This window comes from Falco naumanni, chromosome 10 (genome assembly GCF_017639655.2).
Source record: "Falco naumanni isolate bFalNau1 chromosome 10, bFalNau1.pat, whole genome shotgun sequence".
Classification (NCBI taxonomy): domain Eukaryota; kingdom Metazoa; phylum Chordata; class Aves; order Falconiformes; family Falconidae; genus Falco; species Falco naumanni.
In genome coordinates, this window is record NC_054063.1 from 35723044 (window position 1) to 35751033 (window position 27990).

The window sequence follows — 27990 nt, forward strand, 5'->3', positions numbered from 1 at the left end:
AGAGTTGCTGGAACTGTGGTCGCAAAGCCAGCGAGACGTGCAGCGGCTGCAACATTGCCCGGTACTGCGGCTCCTTCTGCCAGCACAAGGACTGGGAGAGGCACCACCGAATCTGCGGGCAGGGCCTGCACGGCCAGAGCAAGCCGCTGGCTCTGCCCACGGGCCGGTCGGCAGCTGCTACCGTCAAGAGCCTCGACGGCGTGCCCAGCCCAGCCCTCGAGAAGACTTCGGCGACCACCTCCCGGTCCTCCACCCCAGCATCCGTGACAGCAATAGATACGAACGGACTCTAAAGGGGAAGTTTTGGTTCACTCCATTTGATCAGTTTCTCTGGTTTTGTTTTTTTTTTTTTTTAAGCTGAAAAGAAAAAACCCTGCAGCAACTTGTATTACTTGACACATTTGACACATTGCGTCACCTCCTCGGAGTGCCGACACTCAGGCTTTGCCATCTCATTCTGCCTTTTTCTCTCGTGGCTCGTGGAGAACTCAGGTGAGCCCTGCCCTCCGTGCCTGTCTCTGCTGCAGGGGGGTACCAGAGCATCATTCAGGACCTGGAGGACACTGGGCCACTCGCTCAGGGGGACCTGGACTCGGTGGAGAGGGCTGCCAGCACACGCAGGAGATGCTGAGCGTGTGGTGCCCGACCAGGGAGCCCTGTCTGCAGGCGTCAAACGTGCTCAAGCTCATTTCTTGAGGTGTCTGAGCTGCCGCCTCCTTCAGCCACCTTTCTTCTATAATATGCATCAGTTTTTTTTCCCTTGCTCCCAGACAGCGGTGTCCCAGATGGCCGTGCTGGCCGGCTGTTGCTGTGAACAGACCAGAGCTGATCTCCCAGCAGGAGCATCGTGTCCTCTACTGCAACGGCAGAAGCTGAGCCCACTGCTCTCCTCCTGCCTGCAGGTTGGCAGCTGATGATTGCAGGGACAGAGAGGATTTGTCTGCTCTAAACCAAATGTCAGAACCAGGGAGGTACGGACAGTTGCTTCTGGATGGCCTGGTTTTAATCCTATTTTGTGATGGGACAGACAGTTGCGTGTTACCTTGGGTGGGACCTTTGCTGAGGGGAAGTGTTCAGAGCAAGTCTGGATGGGTTGTGGGCAGTTACTGCCCTTTCCACCCGGGTAGTGTTGTTTTTCTATGCAGGAAGTGTTGAGTTTGGGTTTTTTTCACTGCATGGAAGTTGTTGGTTTGAGAGTTACTGCCATTGTTTTTAACCACAGAGATCCTCACGATTGCGATGGGTTATTTATAGTCTGTTCTCTCAACATGCGTTGGCCAAACTATTAAAATGAATGGAGGACTTGCAGTCCTACATCGGTTCTTACCCCCAGCCCCAGGGAGCTCCTGCGGTGCTGCTCCAAGGCCAGCTGTGCTCCTCCCTGCAGGGATGCACAGGGATGCGCAGCCACCGCTGCCTCATCCAGCCTTCAGAGACTGTCCCGAGAATGCAGGCTTGGAGAGTGAGGGCCCACAGGGATGCCGTGGTCAGCCTGGGAAGAGCTATCGCTTGGAGAGTCCCTGCTGTGGCGTGGAAGGAGGGATCCAGGGCAGTGCAAACCCTGTGTCAGGGCACAGCAGGCTCATCTCGGGTGCTTCACGGAGGTCATCAGAGGCGCAGCCCATGGGAGCGATGGGCATGTGCCATCCGAGAGCTGCCCCGATTTCCCACGCTGCACGCAAATGGGCTCTAGAAAAACATCCATTCAGCAAAGCCGTGTTTCCACGACTGTTTTTGTGTGATTGCTGGGCTGGAGCCCAATGAGGCGAGTAATTCCCAAATTATTTTTGATCACTTTTTCAATTGGAGGCGAATAATGGAGATATAATGAATCGTCATTGAGTTTGCAGTGGTGCTGCCGGCTGCCTGGGGATAAACCAGCAACCCCCTGAAGCACGGCCGTCCCCGAGGGGAAGCGGCTGTCGCGGGCTAGGGCGGGCGATGCCCGAGTCTGCAAGGTTTTATTATGCAAAAAAGCCACAAAGTTGGCTGGTGTTCAAGATGGCTCTCGAGTGGCAGTTGGGAGCATCTCCCCTGTGTCCCCCAGGAGCCGGGGCTGCCGGCTGCAGCAGAGCCCTTTGCCACGGACATGGCTCCTGGGAGCACGAGGGTGCTGTGCCGCTGGGATTAGGGCAGCCCTGAATGGGGGTGGCACTCGAGCCACCCTGACCCGCAGCAGCCACAGGATGGTGTCCCCCAGCCTGGAGGTGTTCACCCCAGGAGAGACGGGGGGAGGCCCTGGGCTGCCCTGCCTGCTGCGCCCGTCGCCGAGCTCCTGGGAAGCTCCGGCTCGGTCCCTGCCACTTCGGCAAAGCTTAACAAGGTTTGTGGTGCCCACGCCGGCAGCATGGAGGGCACCCCACTGCTGTCCTGCCGCACGGGGACAGCACGAATCCGGAGCAGCCTCAGGTAAATAACGGCTGGTTGTGATGCTGCATCTGACCTAACACTGTGGGTCAGCGGCGGCCGGCGGCCACGAGGGCTGGTGCAGAGTGAAGAGCAAGGCAGGGCTGGAAGAAATTGCTTGTAAATAGATTGTCTTCCATAATTCTCATGCAACTTTGATGGCAGTGTATTAAAATTAACCCCCGTGTAAATGAATTAAATACTAACAGTCATGATTAGAATGATTGCTTTTTTTTTTTCTCACATGGAATGATAAATATGAAATTTGGACATGGGAAGACATTGGGTTGAGGTTTCTATTTTTTTTGACATTTAATTCTGTAATAGAAATTTGTTACTTCATTCCTGTGCATAACTTATTTAATGTACTGTATAAAGGAACCCAAACTGATACAGATGTATTTAGTTTGTTCTACTCAAAAGTAGTCAATAAAAAGACTATATTCATCATACAGCTTCCCCTCCTCCTCCGAGGTTCTGCGGTGCTCAGGCTGCTGTTGGGGCTCCTGCAGGATGCTGTCGGGCCGTGGCCTCAGCCAGGGGAGCTGCAGGGACAAAAACTGCCTCCCCTGTGGTGGTGAAGCTGCTGGGGAACCCTGAGCAAAGACCGGGAGGAAACGCAGGCAGAGCTGCCATTCAGCCCCATACTGGGTAATTTTGGATTTCTTTGGGTTCATGTCTAAATATGTTTTTTCTAAGCTTTTTTTTTTTTTTTTTGAGCACAGAACAGCCTGCAAGGTGCTGTCCCAGCTGGTTTGCGGTGCCAGCCCTGTGTGTGCCCCAGCCCCGTGAGGATGCCATTGCCCACACCTTTGCCTAATCTGAGGATTTCAGGCTCCAGGCTGCTGCAAACAGTAATTAAGAAATCCAAAAGGGGGCCAAACGCCACGCTAGTCCGGGGAGGCTGGTGGAGTGCCCTGCAGCCAGCCGAGCTGGCGGCTCAGGAGAGGCAGAGCCCGCTGCAGCCCTGCCCTTTGTGGGTGCCCATCTCCAACCACCCCGGCTGGGCCTGGCTCCTGTGGCAGGGGGCTGCATCATGGCAAATTGTGGCTTTGGCCAGGGACCTGAGCAGTTATCAATAATTAGATAAATAACTGGGTGCTGGGAGGGTAGGTCCTAGATGGGGACTGGGTCTGAGCTGGCAGCAGCAGCTGCTATTCCCCCTACTCTGAGGAGCTTCCCTGAGCCCATCTCTGCAGATCACTTCTGGCAGCAGCTGGGTCACCCTCCCTGCACCCCAAACCCAGTGTCCCTCCACACTGTGGCCCCACAGTACCAGGGCAGGGGGGTGACACCATGCCAGAGACACCCAGTACAGCCTGTACGGTGTCCGCAGGCTGGAGCTGTAGCCACCACCCTTTCAACCACAGACTAACTGCATTTTAATTACTGCACCTGGGGAAGAACAGTCATATTAATGTTTCTGGGGGTGCTGTTGGGGAATGGTGCCCATGGGGAGGGGGAGGTGGGGGGCAGGCACCCAGATAAGTGAGGGCTGGGGGTCCAGGGTACCCGTGGTGAAGCACACCGGGTGTCAGGGACAGGGTGCAAGGACAGCGCTATTCTCCACGCCAGGAGGCCCTTCCTTGCAGGCATTTGCTGCCCTGCTGGCCCCTGCCCACCATGCCCAGCCCTGCTGGCCCTCAGCACTGCTCACTCCACGCTGTTTGCAACAGCACATCGTACCCCAGCTCAGCCACGGCTGCTTCTGCGGTGCCAACACAGAAACCCTGAGGGTGCAACCCCTGGGCCACAGCGCCTTCTTCGCTCGCCCCCTGCCACCCACCACCGCCCCTCTCACCGTTAATTCAGCTTCAGCCTTTCCGGCAGCACTGGAACCAGCGCTAACTCTGGTTTGTGTTAAAGGAGCCGCAGGATGAAGCAACAGAGCTATTAGCAATGCTCGCCCTGCCTGGGAGGTGCAGTGGTTTACTGGGGGGACGCGCACAAGCGAGGGGAGCACACATCCAGCCCCAAAGCCATTGCACAGGCTGCCAGGGTGGCCACAGCCAGATCCGGCACACCTGGCTAGAAATATTTTTTTTTTCTATAAAACACTATTCACAATCCATACAAGGCAGCCCACAGAGCCACAGCTGGCCAGAGCCATGTACCCCAGCCTGTCCCAGCCCCCTGTGGAGCCTTGGCCTGTCCTCAGAGCCAGGAGGAAGAGGAGCTGCGGTGTGAGAGGGGCTGAGGGCTGCAGAAACCAGACCAGTGCTCCCCCCAAGGGCAAGGCTGCCACCCCAAACGGGGCTCCTGTAGTGCTGCTGGGAGGGCCCTGCTCCCCCAGGCAGCACGGAGACGCTCTTGGGATGGGGGAATAAATAAATCGACATGAAAAGACCAAAAGGGTAAAACACTGCCAGGGACAATGGGCAGGCAGCCCCCACCAGACCGCAGGAGGGAAGGAGGGACAGGGAGGTGACGAAAGCAAGGGAAGGCGAGGGCTGCGCCGAGGGCTCCGCGCCCTTCTGCATGCTGACGGCATCCTGGAAAAGGCTGCCCAGGGTCAGTTGTTGTTCATGATCCACCAGGATGCTGGGGAGAGAGAGGGGAAGGGGTCAGGGGTGTGCACTGTTAAACAGGGGAGGGGGACTAGGGGTGGCAGAGAAAAAAACCACAATTTAGGTCGCCCTCGAGTCAGTCTGCTCTGGAGGGAGGCCTGTGCTGAACGCGGGGAGCAGCAGCGTGGGACACAGCCTCACCTGGGAAGAGCATGGTGGTCAGCAGCTCCGGGGACTCCAGCAGGCTGATGATGGACCGCTGGAAAGCCTTGCTGCAGCTGGACTGCAAGTGGCTGTGGAACAGCGCGCGGGGTCAGGAGGGTGCAGGGACGTGCACGTCTCGTGGCTGCAGGGGAGCAGCTCTGCGCCGGGACCCCTGCCCACGCACGGGGACGGGGCTGCTTCTGCACCACCCAGAGCCCGACATCCACTCCTGCCCTGCCCCTCGAACCCTTCGTCAGGGTCTTCACCCCCCTCCCCCGCAAGGGGCCCTGGGCGTGCACCAGGCCGAGCAGCAGCAGGACAGGCTGCGCGAGGAGGGGGAGCAGTGGGGTCCTGGTGGGGTGCTGAGAGGAAACCCCTTTCAGCCCCCCAAGCATACCGAGCCAGCCCCCCACAAGGAAAGCCTCCAACCTTCTCCACGAAGTCACGTCCTGCCAGAACTCATAAAGGATGAAGCAGGCCTCGTCCGTCAGCTTGCAGGCGGACACGCTGTGGGGACAGGAGTGACCCTGAGACGGGGCCCGGCAAGCTGGCACAGTGTGGCCGCATCGGTCCTGCCAGGCCGGGAGCGAGGGGCACACGTGAGCCTCACCACCAGGCTTTCAGAAAGCAGTTTGGATTCATCCACGATTTGTGGCTGCTGGGGCCAGCATGTGGCTCCAGGGGATCCCAAACCCAAACCCTTCATGCTCCGCATTTCCTGCGGCCAAGCAGCAGAGGAGCTTTACAGCCATTAAACCGGTCCTTGCTGCTGCCCAGAAACATGCCTGCCAATGTTTTATAAGTATTAGCACGTCCCTAGCACTGCAGCACAGGGCCTGATGAAGCAGCTCATCCCTCCAGCCCTTTGGAGGAGGTGTATGTCATCCCTCACCCTTCACATGGACAGAAACTGAGGCACAAGCGCAAGGAGCTGAGATCACAGCGTAAGACCACAGCTCGCTGCCCCCTGAAGCGATGCTGTTTCACCAGGCGATGCTTCCCCTGCTCCCTCCTGCAGGAGGAACAGGCTGGGGCTTTCTGCAGTCCATGGGAAGATGGGAGGGGGAGGCAGCAGGGAGGTGAGAGAGCAAGGCTCAGGGTGCAGGGCCTGGGGGACCAGCTGTGCTCAGCTGCAGCATCATTCATTCCAGCTGAGGATGAACGTTTCCTCCAGCTGCCACTAAAGGCTGCAGGAAGGGACCAAGCCCTGCGGAGGGAGAGCAAAGCAAGTCACCCAGCAGCTCAGAGGCTGTGTCCCCCTGTGCAGGGGCCGCAATGAGCTTTGCAATTCTCTGGCATGAACCAGGACAGTGGAGTCTCCCTGGGCTTTGCTCCAGCTTTCCACTCACATGGAGAGGCTGCCCATGCAACACTACCCAGTTGTCTACACTAATAGTTCTCATGACAGAAAAGCCCATCAATTCCAAAGAAAAAAGATACCATTCTCTCTGCCACATGTGTCAAAACAAGTATCTTCCTTTTGTTTGGACTGAAAACGCAATTTTATGCTGTTGGAACTGAAGAGCTGAAAAATGACACTTTAAATGGGAACAGCACGAACATTTCCCACTGAAAGCGGCTTGAAATCTCCCGTGGGAGAAGGAAAGTGCCTCTCAAAGAGCAGCTGTGCCATCTCCAGGGACACGCTGGCAGTGGTGTGTCACTCAAGTCAGCCCTGGGCTCTGTCCTCAGCTCTGTCTGGAGCTCCAGAGCGCTGCTGGGGGCAGAGCCTCGGGCTCCCACGGGGGTTTAGCTTCAGGTGCTCACGGCCGCTTCCTGCCAGCCCTACACACGCTTTACATAAAGCAATACCCCGACACGAACTCTTCCCTTGATTTTCCCCCCATTATTTTCAAGTCCCTCAGTGCTGGAGGAACGCATGCATTCACTCACATGTGCGTGCCACAGCCGTTCCTGCTGGCATAAAACCCATCCCCTCCTCGCCAGATGCTGACAAGTGGTTGTTGCTGGGAGGAGATGGGACGATACTGCCGGCAGACACTGCTGCAGCTGTGACACCGTCCTCTCTGCAAGGTCAACCCCCTGCACACCAAGCCCATCCTTGCACTGCCCAGCACATAAAATCCACCAAAAAACCCCCCTTTTGTCCCTCAAGGGTGCAATGTTAAAAGGCCCTACTTCTCGGCGAGCCACGCCACGAGCAACCCCGCCGCCCGCCACACTTACTGCAGGCAGCTGCTCTGCCCGGCGGTGACCTCCGTGTAGGAGCGGAATGCCTGGCGGAACTCCTCAATGCCGCTCGTTGCCACCGAGATCTGCCTCTTTGCCACCAGGATGTGCTGTGAAGGGACAGCAGAGGATGGCATCAGGGACTAATCTGTCTCCTGCCCTCCCTGCTGCAGGACAAGGCAGTGCCCAGCAAGCCCAGCACCGCAGAGGAAGCCACAAGGGGCTGGCACCACAATGCTGGGGCCAACGCCAACATGAAACGGCTTCTTTCCACCTGGGCAGGTTGCCTTGACAATGAGGACTGCACCAACAGATGCTCCATCCCCCAGATGGCAAGGTCCTGCTCTGGGGCTGCTGCAGCTCCCTGTGCCCTTCCCCCAGCAGAAAGGGGCCTCGAGACCCCTCCACTGGGGCTCTGCATGGGCCGTGGGCGCTTGGAGCAAACCTGAGGGATTTGGGCACTCACAAAACGCTGCCTTCCTCTGGGCTGGCTGCGGGCACTACCTGGGGCTTTCATGGACCTGATGGAGCTGCATTTGTCCTGTGGATGGTCCCATGCCCAGCTCACAGCCTGCCACATTGCTGCCCCTCTGCCAGACCACAGCCAGCAGCTCACCCAGGTGACAGGGCACAGGGGCTGCGAGAACACGTGTGTGTGTAAGAGAGGGGATCCGTGCTCACTACGGGGATACCTGCAAACCACAAGTGGCAGGACGAGGACTTACTGCATCTCTCCCTTTGCACATCGCTTCCTCCTTCAGCGGCTCCAGGCGTGGGCTCTGCATTTAAGTCCATAGGAAAAATCACTGTTACTGGGAGAACGGTGCAACAAGATAAAACGTGGCAGTAACCCACAGCCCAGCCCAGCTCAGTGTGACAGGCTCTGGGGACGTTCCTCTGAGTACCTGGGGAGAACAGGGATGTGACCTACACATCTGTGGGGCTTGGTGGGTTCAGACTGACTTGTCAGATCAGCGTGGATGATGGAGAAGGCAAGGGAGGGTCAGCAGCGTCGAGGGGAGAAGCAGAGGCTTTGGAGACAGCAGGAGATGAGCAGCTTTGCAAGTCCAGGTGTAGTGAATGGGAGCAGCTCCGTAACAATGCCAGGACCAAATACCAGGGTCATTGGCGTGGGGAAAGGTCCCAGCACCAACCTGGTCAGCACCGAGGTGCGGGGCAGCCCCCAGCCCGTCTCCCCTCTGCCACACACCTTGCACTCTAGCTTCTCGATGAGCTGCTGGAGCCTGTTGATCTGTGCCATCCACTGGCTGTTGTCTTCAACACAAACACCTGCACAGGGAAGGGCAGAGAGACGTCACCAAAAAAGCTTGCTTTTGTCATTGCGAAAGCTTGCTCAAGACCCAGAAAACTGCAAAAATGTCTAAATTTCTGATTTAAACCAAAAAAAATTTGTTTTAGTCCTTAAACTTCTTCCACTGCTCAAGAGATACAACATCCCACAGAAGCTCCAGCTGGCATCTGGGTGACATGGTCCAGCCCCCGCTGTCCCATGCTGCTGCTCCCACACCCACTCCAGCCTCCAGCGGGGCAGAGACACCAACCCGAGGGACGGCCAGGCTGCAGATACCTGTCGTTAGCATCCCAGAATAGGGGTCTGTCGGAGACAGACAGACGTTCTTCTGTCCTCTGCGCCCGCCTCGTCTCCCTGACCTCAGGCCAACTGAGGCCTCAGGTTTCTTTATGTCCTTTCTGAAAGAATAAAACGCAAAAGGAGGGGTCAAAGTCATTCACTATACAGGTCAGCTTCACAACAGGCTTCAAAAGGGCAGATCCTGCTCCCAGATGTCCCTCCCAGGGGGGGCTCATGAGCCCTGCCCCATACCGCATCCCCCCACGAGCAGTGGTGTGGAGAAGGGGAGGACCAGCATCTCCCACCTCATTACCTCTCCCGTCCCGCCTGCTCCTCCACGGTGTCCACGGCACACTCAAGCGAGGCCTGCAGGGACTGCAGCTGGTGCATGGTTTCCCGTAGCAGGAAACGGGTCAGGAACTGCTCCATCTTCGAGGAGGTCTCATACCTCTGCAGGGAAGGGGAGACGATGTGTCAAGATGCCTCCAGCTCTGCACGAGGGAAGCAGAGCAGCATCTGGAAGCAGTTGGCCCTTAAATATATCCAATGGGATGGATTCAAATCAAATTTTTAGTTGCTTTTGGAAACAATGACACTGTAGGACAAAAGCATCCTCTGGGTGCATGCCTGTGATGCACAGCCTGACCCTCCCAACCCAGCCCCAGCACCCACAGCCCCCAGGAGCCGTGAAGGACCACAGATTGACCTCCCAAGCCGGAAGGTAAAACACCACTTGCAAAAATAGCTCCCAGCAACAGGGAGGGCTTTGGGGCAGGCAGGGCACCCCTTGCTGCACCCAGCGGTTCACACACACGGCTCTGCTTGCATCGGGGCTCCTGGGGCAAGGCTGGCAAGGCTGAGGGGAGCCCCGCAAGACTTTCTTCCCCATGGTGCCAGAAGATGGAGAGCATGGGACTGGGGACCCCAGGCAGGGACCCTGCTACTCCTCCTGCCCACTCCTTCACCTCCTCACTTCCAAGGGGTGCAGGACCAAAATCCCCGCCAGCGCTGCTCCTCTGCCAGCCCGGACACGCATCCCCTGCTCACAGGGGAACAACCGACCCTCAAACCTGCCCCGGACAAGCCTAAGAAAGGTGCAGAACACCGACTGAGTCGCCACTGGGACACAGCAGAAAGGACACATCATTCATCCACTGCAGGGCTGGACACATTTCATTTCAGGAGCTGGTTCAAATCCAAACACAGTCACCCTTCTTTCTGCACAGTGTGTATGTTCAGCCTGCCTGGAGCCCTGCAGCTCGCCCCCATGCAGTTCTTACACCCCAGATACACAGGCACCGGCAGTAGCCTGGGGTGCCAACCACTAAAACCCAACTACCAGCCTGGGCCACATTGTGCTTGGAAAGCACTCAGCTCTGAAGCTCACCGTGCAGAAGGCTCCTCATCATCCTGGTCCCAGCACACCCCATCCAACCTTGCAAGGGCAAAACAGGATCCCACGCAGACACATCAGTATTTTGGGTGAGCACTGCACGCGATGAGCCAGCTGCTTCCAGTCTCTCGCCTCATCGAACACAGCATGCCCAGGGGAATGTGCCAGGGAGGAGGATGGAAATAACCATCTCTCAAGAGAGCCCCAGATGCTGTTTCACCCTTCTGCATCGACTTGGAAAATTCATGCCAGTGAGTGAATCAATTGAAAAATGCACCTTCCCTTTAGTTCAGCTGCCTGGCCTCCTTTGCACTCCTCACTTTGGGGCAAACAAGCAAAACCCTCTTGTCAGGTGTTGCACCACACAGTTGAAACCCCGCTGTAAATAGAGGCTTAACAAAAACATGCTCTGTCTCACCGAGCACAGCATTTTCTGCTCGTAGCAAAGATTCATGGAAAGGAGTCATGGAGGAAATAATTCAGCAAGTATGAGGCAAAGCTTTTTGGTCACGGACTAGTATTTCAGCTCCGTTGACCCAGATGACAATCCCAAAGTTGCCAAGAGCTGCTATAATTCTGCTTTTGAGAGGTTTTATTAGTTTCTTATGATGACAGTTAAGCTTGGGACAGAATGGAATAGGTGATCGCATAATTCCTGCCAAAGGAAAAGTAAAAGCACCTGACTTGGAGAAGTATTTATAGGCTAGTTTGCAGCATCTGCAAACTGGAAAATGGAAAATTCTTAGCATACTGGTCCCCTGTGAGAAATACCAGACTGTTTCCCAAGGTATCGCCACAGTTCACTTCTTACTGTGACACTATTATATTGCAAATGCAAAGCTTAGCCACAAGACAAGCTTTAATTAGTAAACTGCAGCACAGCTATCAAGTTATATTTTAAAAATGTTAAGTGGGAATGACAGAATTGGAGAAAAACCCTCTTTTCTGGAAAAGGCATCTTTTCTTTACCGTGTTTCTACCGACCCAGCAAGGAAGGATGGGAGCACAGGAACCCCTCATGATCTGGTTTCCTCCGGCCAACCTGTGGATCCATAAAAAAGACCACCAGCAGGCTTGCTGCCCACACACGCCATTTCCTACAGTAACTGCAGTCACTTACACAGCGAGAAGGACAACCCCAGCCCGCATTTCCCATGCTTTATCACAGCGTTTATCCTGCAGTCGACAACGTGCCAGCAGGCAGCAGATCGAGGAGCCTGCGCCCAGCAGACAGCCGCCGAGGCACACCACTGATCCACGCCAGGTACTCCGGCCTGCAGCAACCCGCGCAGAGGTGGGAATCCCCAACACCAAAAAGGCTTTTGGCAGCACTGCTTCAAACCATACCTGCCGGACACAGAGCTGTGGCATATTCCTTCTGAGCTTTGGTTTCCTTATTTCCTTCTCTCCCCTCCCCATAGCTCATCACCCTGGCACGGTCTGAGGTCTGAGCAAGCCCAGCACCATCTCCCAGGCTCTGCCTTTTGTTGTGCTAAAGCAGCAGCCCAATGCTCTCGATTTTCCTGCTTGTCAAGTGGGCTGGTATTTACATACGGTGAGTCTATTTACAGCTGTGGGGCAAGTACCTGCACAATGCAGGGGTGAGCAATCCTGCGGCAGCAGAAGTAAGGAACTCCAGGGGAAGGAGCATGCCCTAACCAAAAGGTGCTGTGGTTCAAACCTGTGAAACCCAGCTCAAGTCAGAGATCCCCTCCTTCTTCTAGCTAGCCTGGGTATCCCTGCCTCCTCAGGATCATGTGAAACTCCCTTAAACACAGCCTGGGAGAAACAGGCAGGGACTGCAGATCCTTCAGCATCTGTTGACTCCACAGCCCGCCTGTGGAAGCGGAGCTTTATGGTGAGGGCTGCTGGAGCAGGCAGGTCTCTTCCAGTTTGCCCAGCACACAGCATGGCTGCATCTCCAGCAAAAGTGACTCCCTGGGATGAAGTTTCTTTCAGCTCTTCCAGGAGGGTGGTCTCTCTGTCAAATGGGCTCTCGGTCTGTAGCCACAGTGGCATTAGAGGTGATTGAACCAACAGAAATGAGGGGCAGATGTGTAATATGGGAAATCTCTGTTCTCTCCCCCTCCCCTGGCTGAGAAAGGTGTGAGCTTTGGCTAAAATCCAACCTAATAAACCCACTAATCCCGTAATAACCCAAGATTGAGTCCCCTTCTGGAAATACAAACATGGGAATATATTCAGGTCACAGCAGGTACGAATGCAGCATTTATCATCTCTGCCAGCCTCTAGCAGTGGCAGATTTCCCACAGCTCTGCAAGAGCCCTAACCACAGGGTTGGAGCATTGCCTTCTCCCCGGCTCGGAGCCCAGCGGACCAGGGAAGCACAGGGAGATGCTTCCCAGGAGGATCGGTATCTTCATCGGGGCACCCAGGAGCTCAGGGCTGGGATCAGAGCACCCCATCAGCACAGCTCTCACCCAGGGGAGAGCAGTGCTGTGAACGGTGGGCTGCCCTGGCCTCCTGGCTCTGGCTGGATCCAAACAAGGGTGGAAAAGCAAGTCCGCAAAAATCTGTTTCAACAGGGAAAACCTGCTTCTCTTTTTCCAGGGAAACCCTGTGGCAGCAGAAACTATGAAGTGAATGAATGCATCGTGCCAATACTGCGAAGCAGACACTAATTGAGCTGTCCTTTGGAGAAGTACATGAATATACAAAATTCATTACAGAAATAATTTTAAAAACACAAACCAGAAAAGAACAGAAATAAAGCATAGCTCTCTGAAGAGGATTCATTCACTCCCTCTGGACTCACACTTAATACCTGTGAAGGGGGCCGAGCAGCTGAACCAAAGAGAAAAAGCATTTTCAAGTGAACCCCTCTCCTGGTGTGAAATTTCCCAACACACAGGGAAACAATGAGGGGGTACCTCGCCAGAGGAAAACTCAAAGAGATCACGACTGACACTCCAGAGGCACAAACACCACTTCGATGACTCCGCAGGGCTGACAGTGGGGACCGGTCCCCCTTCACTTCTCTGCCCGATCAGGATGTCAGTGGACAGTGTGCACGTGGGTGATGCCCTTCATCTGCTTCCTCCCAAGCATCAAACCACCACATCGAAGAGGAATGAAGGGCTGGCCCTTCCCGCAGCTGTAAAACAGCATCAGTCCCAAGCACACGGCTAAACCATTTAATACATTTCAAATGCAAAGGGGGCTGCTGGTCCCTTCCAAGTACTGGCCACGGCTTTCTCACAGCTGTATTCAGCCCACAGTGCTGCGCACTGCAGACCTCTGCTCTCTGACGCAGAGGCAGGGGGACTCACAAAGCAGAAGGCTGCTTGCCCTAATTAGCAGCCTCCAATCTGCCTCCCATCAGTACAAGCTCCAGGGAGAGGGAGAGCATTCACTGCAGGGATGAGCTTGGCAAAAAGTGGGAGTCAACGAATTTCACCATTTCCTACCTTCTCCCTAGTGCCTGGCTGTTTCCCAAAGCAGCCCTCCTGCTGCAGCGGCTTCTGTCCCCTCTCAGGCAGCAAATTTTTGTTGCTGTGAGCACAGACTGTGCTGAGCACAAGCTGCTGGGGCCAGTCCAGAGCAGGCTCAACCCTGGAGTCCCCATTTCATGCCACCTTGCTTCTGGAAAAGACCTTACTTTGGCTCAGAGACACAACACACAGATTATCAGCGATACTCCCAGAAACAGTATCCCCAGGCAGGACACTGCAAGTGGTACGCCAGGAGCTGTTGAAACAACTGCTGCCAGAACCCTGCAAGGAAGAAGACATCTCCAGAGCATAAAAGCACTAGCTCTACCCTTCTGCTCTGGCACAGCTCCCCCTCCTCCAGGCACGCTGCAGGCTGTGCGGCTGCGGTGCTCACTGCACAAAGACAGCCCCGTTGATCTGGGAGGTCCATTTGCTGCCCCTGACACCGAAGTTTAATGCTAAGCAAGCAGCCAACATCACCACGGCTTCTGTTACACACCTGCCTGCCCTGCTGCCCTCCCACAGTCCCATCCTTACCAGCTTGGTTTTGTCCATGGCTGCCAGGACTGCAGAGTTGAGGGCTTCCAGGGCAGAAAGCACGTTCCTGTATTCTCCGAGATACGCCGAGAAATAATCTGAAGCAGGAGAGAAGGCCATGGTGAGCTTCCCATCTCTGCCTGCCCTGCACCCGCTGCTTCCCACACACAGCCCGGCACTGCAGGGGGGCATTCGAGTCCCTCTCCAAAGTCACGCTCCCACAGACTGAAAAGTCCTCTCCTATCCACACAGACAAAACGTCCCGTCCCCTTGAGCAAAGCAGGGATGCCTTCTGTGCTGGGATTCAGGCACAGGGACTGTTACTGCCACTTGACTCCCCCATTCCTGCCCAAGTCAGATGTGCTCAAAGCCCCACCACAAACCCTCAACAGAAATCCCCCTCCAAGGCAGGAATACAACCCCACTTACCACACAATTTCTCTGTGTCCACGTTACTGCAAGAAACAGAAGAACAAGCTCTTGTTAGATGGTGGGGCTGGTTTGGGAGAAACAGTTACAGTGGGCAGGGTCTTGAGGGCTTGCCTTGAGCCCCCAGTGGATTTACTGCTCCTCCCAAAGCTGTGTTAGAAAAATAAAAATCTGCACAAGTTTAGAGCCAGCAACTCAGGAGCCATGCCCAGCACCTGCAGCACCCAGGCAGGGCTACAGAGCATCACTTCTGCTGCGGGGGCCTGAAGGAGCAAGCAAAGCTGCTCCACCAACATCTCCTGGAGCTGAAGCGTGCTGGGAAAGCACCTGTGACAGCAGGATGGGCTGGGACAGAGGTCTGGGGAGCAGGCAGCATCCCACACCTCCGGGCTGGCCAGCTGGGCTGGCAGCCCCATTTCTGAGCGCCAATGCTGACAAGCCCCAGAAACTGCTTCTTCAACCCAACCTCTTCCCCTAAAGGCGCGAAGCACTCAGCCAGGACTCCCTCCTCGCGTGCCCCTTGACTTCAGCCCAGGTCCTCCTTCGTGGTTGCCCCCATGGCACCAGCCCCTCTCCTCTCCCCTCTGCCCCACGGGTGCCCCTTCTCTCCCCCGCCTTCAGAGCCCAGGCAGCGTGGGGCTGCCTTCAGGCTCCCAGGGCAGGGAGCTGGATGGCCTCACAGCCCACGAGAGGGGTCGCTCCTGATGTGAAGGCCATTAAAGCAGGGGACGTGGGTCCAAAAACCTGGAGTTGCGGGCCTGCCTCCCACTCCTTTTCAGTAACTGAGAGCACTGCACCAGAGATTAAGTGCTGGCATCCCTGCAGGGCTCGGACAGGTCCCTCCCATTGCTGATAAAGATGCTGCTGGGGTGTAGAGGGAGGAGGAAATATCCAGAAACAGCCGCATGTTTTCAGGACAGGATGTCAAGCAGAACCATGGGTTCACATGAAGCTGTCTGATCAGCTCAGGTGGCCAAAGCCTGAGGCAGAGCTGCTCGGGATGCCTGGCATCACCTGCAGTCTGTAGGGAAATGCCCCAGGATATCATTTATTCAAATCATCCTCCACTCAAGAAATTCTGCTGTCTCAAAATCCCCTAAATGATTACAACCATTTTAAATCCTGATTGGGAAAGTGGAAGAGAGCACGAAAGAGTTTAAGTGTTTTAAGTGCTGTCACGCATGGAGGAACTAGTGATACCCTGAGTTTGCTGGGCTCCAAGTGCAAGTATGGCTGCAGCGCTGCCTGCCCAGGGGGGGAAGTCAAACCATAGCTGCATCACCCTGTCCCCACTCCAACACTGCTCACCGGGCAAAAACACCCCAGAGACAAAATTAGAAGAGAGTATGTGAAGTGACCAAAATGCCACACCAAGAATGGGTGCAATAATTTAAGAAAAATCTTCCTACGACTTTTCCCCAAGCATAAAAAACTGGTTTCTGTGTCTCTTTCTGCTAGGCTTCCACTTAGAATATTCCACTTCAATATCAGGCAGTGCTGCAAACCATGAAAATATTTTGGTGTGAGATGTTACCGCAGACTTGCAGCATCAGGACTGCTGACCCCCCTGTTTAGCTAATTGCATCAGGCGCCTTCTTAGGCAAGGGAGACGGGCAGTTTTAGGATGTGATCTGGTTCATCTATTTTAAACACCTACCGCAGAAGCTGATTAAGGCAGGGCTCTGGCGCACTGTCCTGGCACTGCAGACAGTTTTTAAAATGGATTAAAAAAAAAAAAGTGTTTCCCTTGAGACGCAATACAGACAATCGGCAAAACCACAGCCCCTTCTTCTGCCGACTCCACTCCATCAAACTTTGCTGATCCATCCTTCTCCGAGTAGCTCCATGCACCCAACCACAGCTCTGCTAGATAGAGTGACTGGAGTTTGAAGCACAGATTTAAATTGGAAAAGTGTCTTGCTCCTTCTTAATTTTTCCACTTACTTCTGAAAGCTGCCTGGAGCCTGCAGAGCCGCCACTGCTGCACTGCCACAGGAGACTTGGCACCGCAGCATCCACGGCACTGGCTGTTAGACCTGTGCCCCAGAGTAACAACTTCAGCCTCTGGCTCCCACCCAAGAGATGGGTAAATATCACGAAAGAGAGGACATGGAGATGAGATAACAGAATACACATTTAAACACCTAATGCATATGTTACCCAGGCATTTGAGTCTGTCCCCAGTGAGGGCCTGGGACCGGTTTCACCAGGAAGGAGGAGCCAGCCGCTCAACCCACTGCCCAGTTCCCCACCTTGACTGCAGCAAGCGCCCGTGTGACAAAGACCCACGATCAGCACCAACCCTGTGGCTTCCAAGGAGAGGCCAGAGATTATTAATAACTCTCCGTCTTTCTGCTTGCTGCTTAAAGTCAAACAGCCACTCAATCACTAAAGCCCTAAACAGCTAAGCATAGAACCAATCACCAAGGTCTCATGGCAAAAAATCAGCCCTCCGGGAGTTGTCTGTCGCAAGGCCTGCTCCCTTCCCCACGCAGCCAGCGCGGTCAGCAACCCTGCACGGCCACCCGCGGCAGCCCCCAGGGCACAGTCAGGGGCAGAACAGAGCACAGCAAGCAAATCACAGGACCAGTGGTGCCATTTTCATGCTATCAGAAACTACTTCATCCCAGAAAACAGCAGCTCATGTGAAGAACCTGCACGTCAAATCCCGACCCATTTTGCAGGGCTGCGACAAGGCAGCAGGCTTTGCTCCACTCCTCCCTCTGCCATCCCCTCTCCCACTCCAAGTGAAGAGCCATCCTCTGCCTCCAAAGCACTCATCCCGAGACTCTCCACATTTCCACATAGCTGTATTTTGACTGTGCTCAAACCACTGATTAACTGTAATTAAGCATGAACTGACGATGAAGGATCTTGTCAGTATTATGCTGTTGGGATTTTGTCAGGATGTGCCTGGAATTTATGCAGGAAAACAGCAATCAGCTATAACAAAGCAGATGGGTATTTTTTTTACCATTTATCATGTTGGGAACCTCTGCTGCCATCACAGATCTGGTTTCCAAACCTTTCCAGTGTGACCCAGAGTGTTTTGGTCACTCTCCATCATTCAGACTGGCAGGCACTGCAGCTCCAAGTGTCTGACTAAAGAGAGGGGAGGAAAGTTCACACAAGTCCCTTCTTCCACAGAACCAGAGGCTTGAGGTTATATCCACTAAGAGTTTTTAGAAACCACCAGTTCAGTGCTCCTATCCCTTTCACTTGTGGCTCAAGTTCAGAGGCACAGGCTCCGAGCAGTCTGTGCCCAATTCCTGCCACCACTATCTGATGCTCTCATACAACAGAGGATTTGCCAGACCCTATTTTTCTAAAATTTCCCAACAGAAGGACAGGTGAGGTCCACATGACTCTTCCCTAGTTTCATAGCCCCCTGCAAAGAGCAGTAGGTATGCAACCTACGCAACACTACAACCTTCAGTCCAAGGCCCTTTGTAACCGACTCTCTGTTAAGCTGTCCCCACAAAACCCTGGGATCTGCTCCCATCCCACCTGCCTGGGCTGCAGATGGACTCGTGGCTGCTCAGAGCGCAAGCCGCACTGTGCGCCTCCCAAGATGCTTCTGCAGCAATGGAGATTTTTCACCCCTTCAAACATATTCGTCTCTTCTCACCCAGACGTTTCAGTGGATGAAAATGCACTTTTCCAGGAATATGAATCTTCCTGCTCTGCACCAGTGCCAGAGCTGATGCGGAGCTTTCTGACACGCTAAATGAAATGGTGGACCTAGTGTTGTAACCAATTTGCAAAGAGAGTTGAATTCAGTTTCAACATAACTTTTAAAGTGTCAAATAATTAGAATAAGGAGATATTTTAAAGCCAAAATGGAACATTTTTCAGGAATGCAGAACAAAAAAAGCCTCACAGGGAAACATAAAATCTGAACTGAACCTAACAGAAGTGCCTGCAGGCCGCAGCATCCCACTTGAGCACCAGGTGGATGGGAGGTGGAGGGAAGATTGGATAGGAAGGATGAGGAGAAAAGGAAAGTGTGTGCTGTGGGAGAACAAGCAATGTGCGAGACCTCCGAAATACTCATCTTCCCAGATGTCAGCTTTGGGACCCAGGGGAGCAGCTCCAGGTTTGCAGTGGGGGGTGAGGGTTAGGACATGTCTGGGCAGTGCTCCATTACCCAGAGACAGAGTGTGCCCGGGTACAAAGGTCTCAGCTACGCCTCTCCTTCGGTCAGGCTGGCACTGACAAAGAAACACAAGTTCTAGCCTAGAGCTGATGAACACAGCATCCTCGTGGCCAAATCCACCCATGGGATTAAGGCTGAAACTTTCCCATCATCAGAAAAGCTACAGGACATGAAAGAAGCACGCTAGATACGTTTGTAGAGCTTGTAGTTACTTTCCAGCTTCGTAATACTTTGAGTATTACCTCAGGTAATAACTCTTGAATCTGGCAGCAAATTTCAGCCAGCTCTCAAAAATATTAAGTTCTTGCACGTGCGAGCCAAGCAGGCAGCCTGGAGGAGAGGGGCTGTCCCGCTCCACCATCAAGGGGACAGCAGGGCACCGGTACAGCCCTTACAAGGCACCAGAAGTTGTACAAAGGAGCAAGTGCCCCCGCACACCCCAAAAACAAATGCCAGAAAGTCCAGCTCTGCACACAGTCACAGAGACGCCTGCCAAGCCCAGCACACTAAGCACTGCTGCTGCACAGTGGGCAAGCAGTCCCCGGGCAGCCCCTGAGGACAGACAGGGTCGTGCCTCCCTGGGGACAAGCCTGTCTCTCCAAGTCCCTCACGGCAGCAGGCATGCGGCACTGGGTCAGGATCAGAGCACTCCGGCAGAGGCAGCGCTAGCCCGTGGTGTTCGCAGGGGGCAGGATGCCTCTTATCAGACAATAAGCTGAAGCACCAGGTTCCCTCTCTGGGAGGTCCCACCTCCTCCTCCTCCTCCAGCTGGGGATGAAGCTGAAGGAATCACGTACAGCTCCCTGCTGCCACCTCCCGTGTTTCATCCCACTCCCACCTGCTCATACCGAAGCCATCGCACGCGCTGACCCTGCGCACACGCTCGTGGCCACATCCCAACCAGGGACAGAAACAAGACCTACACCTGCAACGGCCTCAGGGCTGGATTTCCGTCTGCTTCTGCAGAAGTGAGGGCACCCTCGCAGGGCTGGAGGGACGGAATCTCCTACATTTGCTTGAAGTCACCGAATGCAGGAATTTGGAAATCAGCTCTGCCCGCAGGGGCCCTTCTGCCTTCATGGCAGAAAGGGATCAAAGACCCAACGGTCATGCCCTGCTAACAGATGTCACCAGCTCAACGCCGCAACTGCCATGTTGTCATAGCTACCGCACCGTCATTACGGGCAATGAGTTATGGAGAGCACCGCCGCAGGGAGGGCCGTGCCCGTGCCTGGCTCTCAGACAGCTGCTCACATGGGCCCCTTCAGCCAGTCCTGTTCATCTGCCCCGGACACAGAGGAAGCCCAACCTGAAAGCTATGGCAGACCAGGAGATCTTCACCGTTCAGTTAAGGGCACAGGTAAAACTCCCTGCTTTGCTGCAACCTGTGTTTTCCAGTGGTATCATATGGGAGTGACTCCAAGGTCACCCCAAAATGGTGGGGAGGAAAGGGAACAGCTCACTGCCAACTCCCTGGGATCACAGCCCAAAGAGACAGAGGCATTTTCATGAGACATCTCCTGCTGCCCACATCCAGCAAACCCAACTGGCAGGACAGGCAGCAGTGGGCAGTCAGGCTTAAAAGAAAGCGGCACCAGGGGCTGCGAACACCAGCCCACCTCTCCGCCCCGTCAGTGAAGTGGGAGCATCAGCTAAACCCACCACCACTTGGCAGGAGACAATCACCCCCTCTCCCCCAGTCCTGGGTGGATGATATGGGGGCTTGGAGCAAGGGACTGCTGGGTACCCTCCATCAGTGACTCCATGGCATTCAGTGGCTGTTGGCATCTTGGCATGGCACGGGCCCTCCACGGAGCTGCCCTGGCTCCTCGCAAAGCCCTGGAACCAGCGTGTGCAGCTAACGCAGCTCTGAGTTACCTCTCCCTAACAGCGACCTTCTCAGACACTGCCCTGGCCAAGGGCATCAGAGAGGTGCAGGAGATGCTTCCTGGGGGGCCAAGGAATTGGCAGAAGCCAGAGCTGAGCTTGCTGCCCAAGACTGGGAGGAAGCTGCAGCCACCTTCCCCCGCAGCAGCACCCCTCCGTCTGAACAGGCAGCCCTCAGACATGCAATTTATCAACGGCCAGTTTCTCCCAGTGCCAAAACACGCTCGCTCACAGCAGCTGGCAGGGCAGCAGGACCCCAGCAAGGCCACTCTGGTATCCGAAAGGCTGGGATGAGAAACCCCGCTGAGACCAACAGACTCCTCCAGATAGCACCAGTCAAGAGGAGACCAGGGCTAAGTGCAATTACTTCTGTTCTTTGGGGGTTTCTTTTTTTAAAAGTAGCTGGCCTAAATTCACAGTTACACTCATAAGGCCCACTTCTGGTGGAAAACAGCTCTTACGTAAGTGAAAAGCAATTCCCTGTGTCAGCAGTGGCAAAGTCTGCAACTTTGCACAGTCTGTGCATCGTCCTCACACCACCACATGCTCCTCTTACAGACACACAACCTGCTCTAGAGCTGTGTATTTCTGGAATACATTTTTCAAACTAACGTAACGTAATGTTAAATGAATGCTTGCTTTTATGGAACCGCAGTACATCTGATAACGACTGTTTTCAAAACGTCTGGCTTCTCTCATCACCAATTCTTGTAGCTGGTGTTCAATGGGGTTTAACATCTGCGTGTTACAACAGAGAGGTTTATCTCACCCTGACTATTTATCGCACCCGCCTCCAAATGTCCTCCATCTACAGTCAAACAGTTTTATATTCTCCTTCATCTCCTCTCCTATGTGCCACCATGGTACTTACTCTGAATGACGCCTGTCAATGCCACTAAACAACTCCCACAGCTCCTCTGAGCTCAGGATCCCATCAGCAAAATAGTTCTTGAACTCCTCAAATGACAGCTTCCCATCATCTGCATTTAAATAAAAGGGAAGAATAATTATATACCTGCAGAAAGAAGCATACGGGCCCCAGCGATCCTCCCAGCAGCCTCTCTACCAGGAGCGTGGGACGGTTGGGCGTGTTGTGCATAATAATTAGAGTAGATATCTCATTGAAAGCATCTCCTGCCAGTCTCCATCAAAAATCCAGGAGCACTGGCAAGCACGGCCACTGCTGCTGGAATTTCAGGTGGGAATTTCAGCCCCTTCCAGAAGACCCCATTGTAACGTTTTCAGAAATGCATGCAGGCACACTCTACTTAGATGACTGTCTAAGTACAGAGTCCATTTCAAACAGCACATTGAGGACAGCGTCAGGTCTTTATAGAAAGAAAAATCTCTCCATTGACTCAAGAGCTTTTTCTCTCCTTTCTATGGAGGACTGCAGCTCCTGGGCTGTGTTTTGATCTGCAACAGAAGGAGCTCCTGAAGCCTGCAAGCTACCGTGCAGAAGAGGCCAAGAGAGGGTGGGAAGGCTCAGAGGCAAAATCACAATGACTTGTGATTTCGGACCTCTTGGTTTATGGGTGCCAGATTAAAAATCAGGTAGCAGAGCCCAATTTTCAAATGCCAAGGGCTCCCCAGTGGGCATCCAGAAACAGGGCCACCCAACCAGGGGCAACTGTAAAACCCTGAACTGAGCACAGAGACTGAATCAATCCTGCAAGGGATGGAGCCTGACGGCCCCTGGGCTGCCTGCTGCACAGCTTGCTTTGCCTTCCCTTCTCACTGCTGGCAGCACAGAGGAGAGATCATGTGCATGCAGGCAGGAGAAGGGCTTGGAAAGGGCTCTGTCCTGTGTGGCACACAAATGGTGAACCGAGGGAGCCCACTTCCCCAGCCCCCCGCCAGGCCCTTTGCTCCACTGCCTCTTGCTCTGAGCAAAGCAGAAAAGCATTTTTCTTGCAGCCAGAGTGCTGCTTGCCCTTATTCTCCTTCACTCTTTCAGCCAAACCTTCTATCAGGGACAGGCTGTGCTGCTTCACCCAGACCCGGGCATGGAGGGGGAAGCAAGAACAAAGCACTCACCGTTCTTGTCGGCTCGCCGGAAAATCTGCAAGAGAAAATACAACAGGGTTTATTTGGTGAGGCAGCAGGGACAGCAGTGCAGCTGAATGGTGAGCCAGGCAGTACCCACCACCATGGGAAAACCACCTCCTGGAGCTCAGGGAGCCACAGAGAAACCCCTGCTGTCTGGTCTGCACAGGCTGTTCCAGGGAAATTCCGCTTTGCAAATGATTAAAACTATTTCTTGTCTCCAATGCACAAAGCTCTCTGCACAGCCGCCGCCACCCGAGCAAGCCCAGCACTCACACTGAGCTTCTTCTAAAGAACACAAAGGGAGATGAAGTAGAAAGGGCTTTGCTACACCCTTGTGATGGAACGTGTTTAATTTTTCAGACCTTTTAAATGAAAGAACATTAAGCATAAAACCATTCCATAACAGAAGCACTTTGTGCATCACTGCTGACACTTCAACTGTCTGCACCAAGGAGCAGTTTGTCCTGTGCTTTGTAATCACCCTTCACAACAATCCTTCCTGCAACACCTTCACACACACACTGTAATTAATTAATTCATTATTATTAATTAATCTGTAACTAATTCTGCCACAGAGCACAGCTGGAGAGCTGCTCCAGTTCAGGATCTCAACCCTGGCTCCCAACCACGAGACTTCTGCCCACAACCCAGAAGAAAGCTGGGGCTTCTTGTACCCGCCTGGCTCCTCTTTTCACCAATAATCATCAGAAGGTCTGGGGCTGACTCCGGTGAGGAACAGCATAATTTCCAAAGTCTAGGAACATCTTGCCAGATTGAACAGTACAAGGTTTTAGCCAGCACATCCTAATAGAGCCAATGACAGAAAGCTCTGTGTGTGGCCACTTTCTTCTTTTTAATCGTCCTTCTTAGCCACCCTGGTTGATAAAGAAATCTAAAGATCTGAAGAAAGATCAGGCATGAAAAAGGGCAAGAAAAGGAGAAGGCAGACTTTGTTATATTCTTTTCCACACACCTGCAAAGCAGAGATGGCTGATAAAACCACCCCCAGACCAGCTCCACGCCCTGCTGCAGGAAAACGCGTTGCTGCCAGTTGCCCCCTCCACCGGCAGCTCACCTCTGCACCGCTCACTGCCGGCTTTGCTGCACGCTTGGAGGGCACAAGCCCATACCTAGCCACTGAAACGTCCCTGAAAAAATAACTTTGAGGTACAGAAACAGTTACCCAGAGAAACTTCTGCTGCTTGCTCCTGAGGAAGCCACTGGCTTACCACTGGGCAGAGGCTTTTTTGATGCTGGTCCCAGCAGGGAGCTCCCTGGCGCTTCCTCACAACTGAAACCAGGAGCAGGGACATCTCCTCAGAGGATTCTCTTCTAAGAAAGGCAAGCTCCTCCTGACTGGGAGCTGCTGCAGGGAATGGAGGCTGCCCTGAGCCGACCAGCGTTAGGTAACTGTCCCTCCAGGATGTGGGCTTCCAGCCGCTCAGGCTGCCTCCCTTGCAGGAAAGCAGGGCAGGCACTCTCTGACGCCCCGCGGGACTCGCTGCACGAGCTCTGGAGCTTTACCTTGACCAGCTGAGACAGGAACCTGCAGTTCCCACACACTGAGGATTTCTCTGGGTTTTAAAGCAAAAAACTTTCTCCAGGCTAAAGGGTTCACCTGCCCGCCAGGCGTCTCACAGCTGCGGGGTTACACATGCCAGGGCTCCCCGGCTGCAGGGGCAGCTCTGCCTGCAGGCAGGGGCAGCACCAGTGCGTCCCGCATGCCTGTGCCACTCTGCCACCTCCCAACCTGGGGCATGCCACCTTCTGTCCAGGCAAAAGCTTAATCCTATAGAGCTCCATCATCCGAGGGACACATGGCTCACGCAACAACATCTCTATGAGTCCAAATGTCACCAAGGCCAGCTAGCTCATCCCAAAGACAGTCAAGTGTCACCCAGGCACTTAAACGCAGGTTCAAGTGACTCCAAACATTTCCCACTCACAGGCTGGCCTTGCTCAGCAGGGTCCATCTGTGGGCTAAGAGGGAAAGCACGATTCTGGGGGGGATCTCACGGGGCTGAGAAGGTCTTTAACCCAAGGTGAGCCCATCCTGGATTCAGCATGAAGCTCAGCAAACAGCTGATGCTTCTCCCTTGCACATGGGATCCTCTGCTCCAGCAGTGCGTTAGAAAAGCACTGCCAGCGCACACGACAGCTGCCTGAAGCTCAAAATAAACAAACGTGGCACAAGTAGTGGAGCTGCAAGAGCCCTGCAAGGCAATACCACATCTGCTCCACATCCCCCAAGGATGGCGGGGCTCCTTGCCCCTTCCAGCGAGCCCATCCTCAGCCAACCCCAGCTGCAGAGGGGTGCCTCGGTGAGCACTGCATGCACCAGAAAACACTGGTGATCCTACCTATGCATGAGGTAGGATCCGACTCCAGCCACACAAAAACAGCACAGAGCCACTTCCACACTCCTAGGGGTGATCCCTGCCCCCACCCCCGTGCAGGGCACAGGCACATGCATGGCAATGGCAGGTAAGGGCTGCTCTCCAGGCAGAGCCCTGTGTGATGAGGACAGCAGCCCTAGAACAAAGACAAGGAAAAGCAACGCAAAGCCAGGCTGGGAGTGGGATCAGGTCTGCACTGGCTGCTGGAGAGGCCCTACAGGCAATCCCCAGCTCACACTCAGGGGGCTGGCAGTCTCAGAAACACAGGGACGCTGCCTCAAACCTGAGACACTTACCTCAGCCTCCAGCTCCTGGGCTTGTGTCCAAGCAGCTGCAGCCCTGCTCAGTGCCTGCAGCAGTGGACACACTGGGACTGATGGAAGAAGCACTGAACTGGCATTTATTTGAAGGCTGAACCTCCACACACATCTCAGGAAGGCAGGAGCATGGGGACGTTATAGGGCTTCTCCCTGCCTGCAGGGCTGGAAGCAGCCACAGCTGCTGGACACACAGCTAGGGACACGCTGGCTGCTGGGGAGGGGACAGCTGCCCTGGGGACACTGTGCTCATTGACCCACTGCAGACTTAATGCAGGCTGCAGCGAGCAGCCAGTGATAAAAGGTGGGATGTCCAAGAGGCTTTTCTGAACCTTTCATACACGGAGAGGGGAGTAAGCAAGCCCTGAGCGCCAGCCTGGGGGATGAATCTCCCAGAGGCTTGTGATGTCTGCACAGAGAAACAACTGCGATGGCAGCACTGCAGTTCATACCGTGCCTGCAGCGAAGCGTCTCAGGCAAAGCCCTCCTCCTCCTCACCTCTCCTGAAGGCAGGCAATCTGCAGGCAGGGAGATGGCAGTTCCAGTCCCAGAAGAAGCAGCAGCTGCCACCCGGGGTCTGTGGCGGGCAGCCCTGCCTTCCCACTGCCCGAGGGGCAGGCTAGGATCCTGCCCTGCTGCGGCAGGGTGGCAGCTTGCCTTGACAAGCCTGGGAGGGCAGCTGGAGACCAGCCAACCACCCAGCCCCAAACCCAGAGATATTAAACTCACCCTGCCAAGCTCCAGAGCTGAGACAGGAGCAAAGGGAACCACAGGGAAGAGGAAGGGAAGCCACCAGGAACCAGAAAGCAGCCACTAGTGCTGTTAACACTTCCTATTTTAATTGCTTTAACGACGCCCTGAGGGGTAGATGTGGGACTCAGCAAGTGCCTGAAGGAGCTGAGCAGGAATACAGCTGCCACCACCAACCCCCCTCCAGCCCATCTTCCATCAGCCAAGTAATTAGTGCAGTTAATGATGCTGGCTGGAGAGCCCTGCAGTCTGAAATGCCCCCACGGCAGGAGAGAGACCCTGACCCCCAGCTGGAAGGAGCAAGCACCAGTGCAGCCGAGGGAGCCACACTTTCCAGCTGCTCCCTAGTAATGACAGGAGGTCTCCTAGATGGAGGACTGGACCAGGCATGGCATTCACCTTCCCAAAGTGCTGCCCAAGATCTCCTGCTCCCCTCTCCCAGGATGAAAGGGGACAATGGGGGGTGGCACCACCTGGACTAGGACAGGACAGAGATGACAGCTGGCACCACCCTGGGCTGCCCAGGTGCTGGGTACCAAACCAACCCTCGCTCTTAACCCCTGCTTTGCTTTCCTCTCCCCTATCCCTGCAGCAGGGCAGGGGCAGCAGCTCTGCTCACACTTTGCCTTGGCTCCACAGGGTGCCTCAGAGCCCAGCGGTGACAGACACAAGGGAATGCAAGGGCTGGCGGCCTACCAGGGAGATTCAGGTGCTGCCCACCTGACTCAGGCACCCTGCAGCTCATAAAAGACAGCCAGGAGCAGAACTGAGCCCCTCTGACATGCTCCAGCAGGGGAGCTGGGCTTTGACCCAGGCTGTGCCACTTACCTAGGAGATGGCCAGCCATGCAGCCACCTGCCCACCCTGCTGGGTGCCACAGAGGCCCTGCCTCCCCCTGAGCCCCAGCCCCAGCGCGTACAGCTGCCTCTCGACAGGGGCACCCTCGCCATGGGGCTAGGGGGGACGCAGTGTGACGGGAGGCACCGTGCCAGGGCCCATCTTGTGAAAACGAAGATGGCCACTACCCACATCTTCAACTCCCCCAGGCCACCCACAGCCGGCGAGATGCCCAGCCGACCTCCAACCTGAGCAAAAAGCATCCTCCTTCCACAGCTCAGAGCACGTTAGGAGTGGGCAGGGATGGGGGCTGCGGTGGGCAACGGACAAGCTCTGCCTGTGGGATCCCACGGCTTTTAGCAGCTAACACGGTACCTTCTGCAGCCTGCCTGCCACACACGGAGCTCCCGCTCCGGCAGTCACGACAACCAGCTCTCGATAAGGAGTGGGCTATTTCTAGCCGCTCAGAGGCTCATAATTCAGACACTGAGTATTATTTAAGCCATCACGACCCACGCCTTGATTCACAGCTCAGGCCTGGAGCACCAGCAGGGCCCGCTCCCGCATCCCTGGGGCTCGGCTCCTGAGCCGGGGCAGGCGGGCAGGGCGCTCACCCCGCCGCCCACACACACAGCCCCACCACGGCTCCCGGGCTGGGGTCGGGACCTCGCCGGGGGCCCGCCCCGCGGTACTCACGTCGTGGAAGATAGGGAGCGGCTGGCGGCGGGGCGCAGGGCCGCGGTCGGCGGACAGCAGGCAGACGGCCAGCAGCTCGGCACATGCCATCATGGCCCGGCCGGGCGCGGTGCCGTAGGGCGCGGTGCCGTAAGGAGCGCGGCGCGGCGCGGTGCGGTGCGGTGCGGTGCGGTGCGGCGCGGAACCGGACTCA

At 55.1% G+C, this 27990-nt stretch overlaps 2 protein-coding genes across 2 annotated transcripts in view; one reads left to right on the forward strand and one right to left on the reverse strand.

Moving 5' to 3' along the window:
- Window positions 1–3114, forward strand: part of CBFA2T2 (CBFA2/RUNX1 partner transcriptional co-repressor 2) — a 66153-nt gene extending 63039 nt beyond the window's left edge. The window contains 1 exon segment of the mRNA XM_040608110.1: window positions 3–3114. Coding sequence (XP_040464044.1) covers window positions 3–293 — 291 coding nt within the window. The 3' untranslated portion in view covers window positions 294–3114.
- On the reverse strand, window positions 2749–27990 carry NECAB3 (N-terminal EF-hand calcium binding protein 3). The gene is made up of 13 exons (XM_040608111.1): window positions 27798–27990; window positions 22790–22814; window positions 21624–21732; window positions 14710–14735; window positions 14281–14378; window positions 9212–9348; window positions 8896–9017; window positions 8518–8597; window positions 8033–8086; window positions 7305–7417; window positions 5547–5624; window positions 5115–5206; window positions 2749–4947 (listed from the first exon to the last, which is right to left on the reverse strand). The coding sequence occupies exons 1-13, from the start codon at window positions 27888–27890 to the stop codon at window positions 4919–4921; spliced, it is 1056 nt and encodes a 351-aa protein (XP_040464045.1). The 5' UTR covers window positions 27891–27990; the 3' UTR covers window positions 2749–4918.

What these genes read in the sequence shown, in the direction of transcription:
- NECAB3 (XM_040608111.1), bottom strand. Translation starts at nt 27,890, where the DNA reads ATGATGGCATGTGCCGAGCTGCTGGCCGTCTGCCTGCTGTCCGCCGAC. An exon ending in TCGAGAAGCTAGAGTGCAAG is followed by an intron (nt 8,087 to 8,517) that starts GTGTGTGGCAGA and finishes ACTTAAATGCAG; the next exon opens with AGCCCACGCCTGGAGCCGCT. An exon ending in GGGCAGAGCAGCTGCCTGCA is followed by an intron (nt 5,625 to 7,304) that starts GTAAGTGTGGCG and finishes CTGTCCCCACAG; the next exon opens with CGTGTCCGCCTGCAAGCTGA.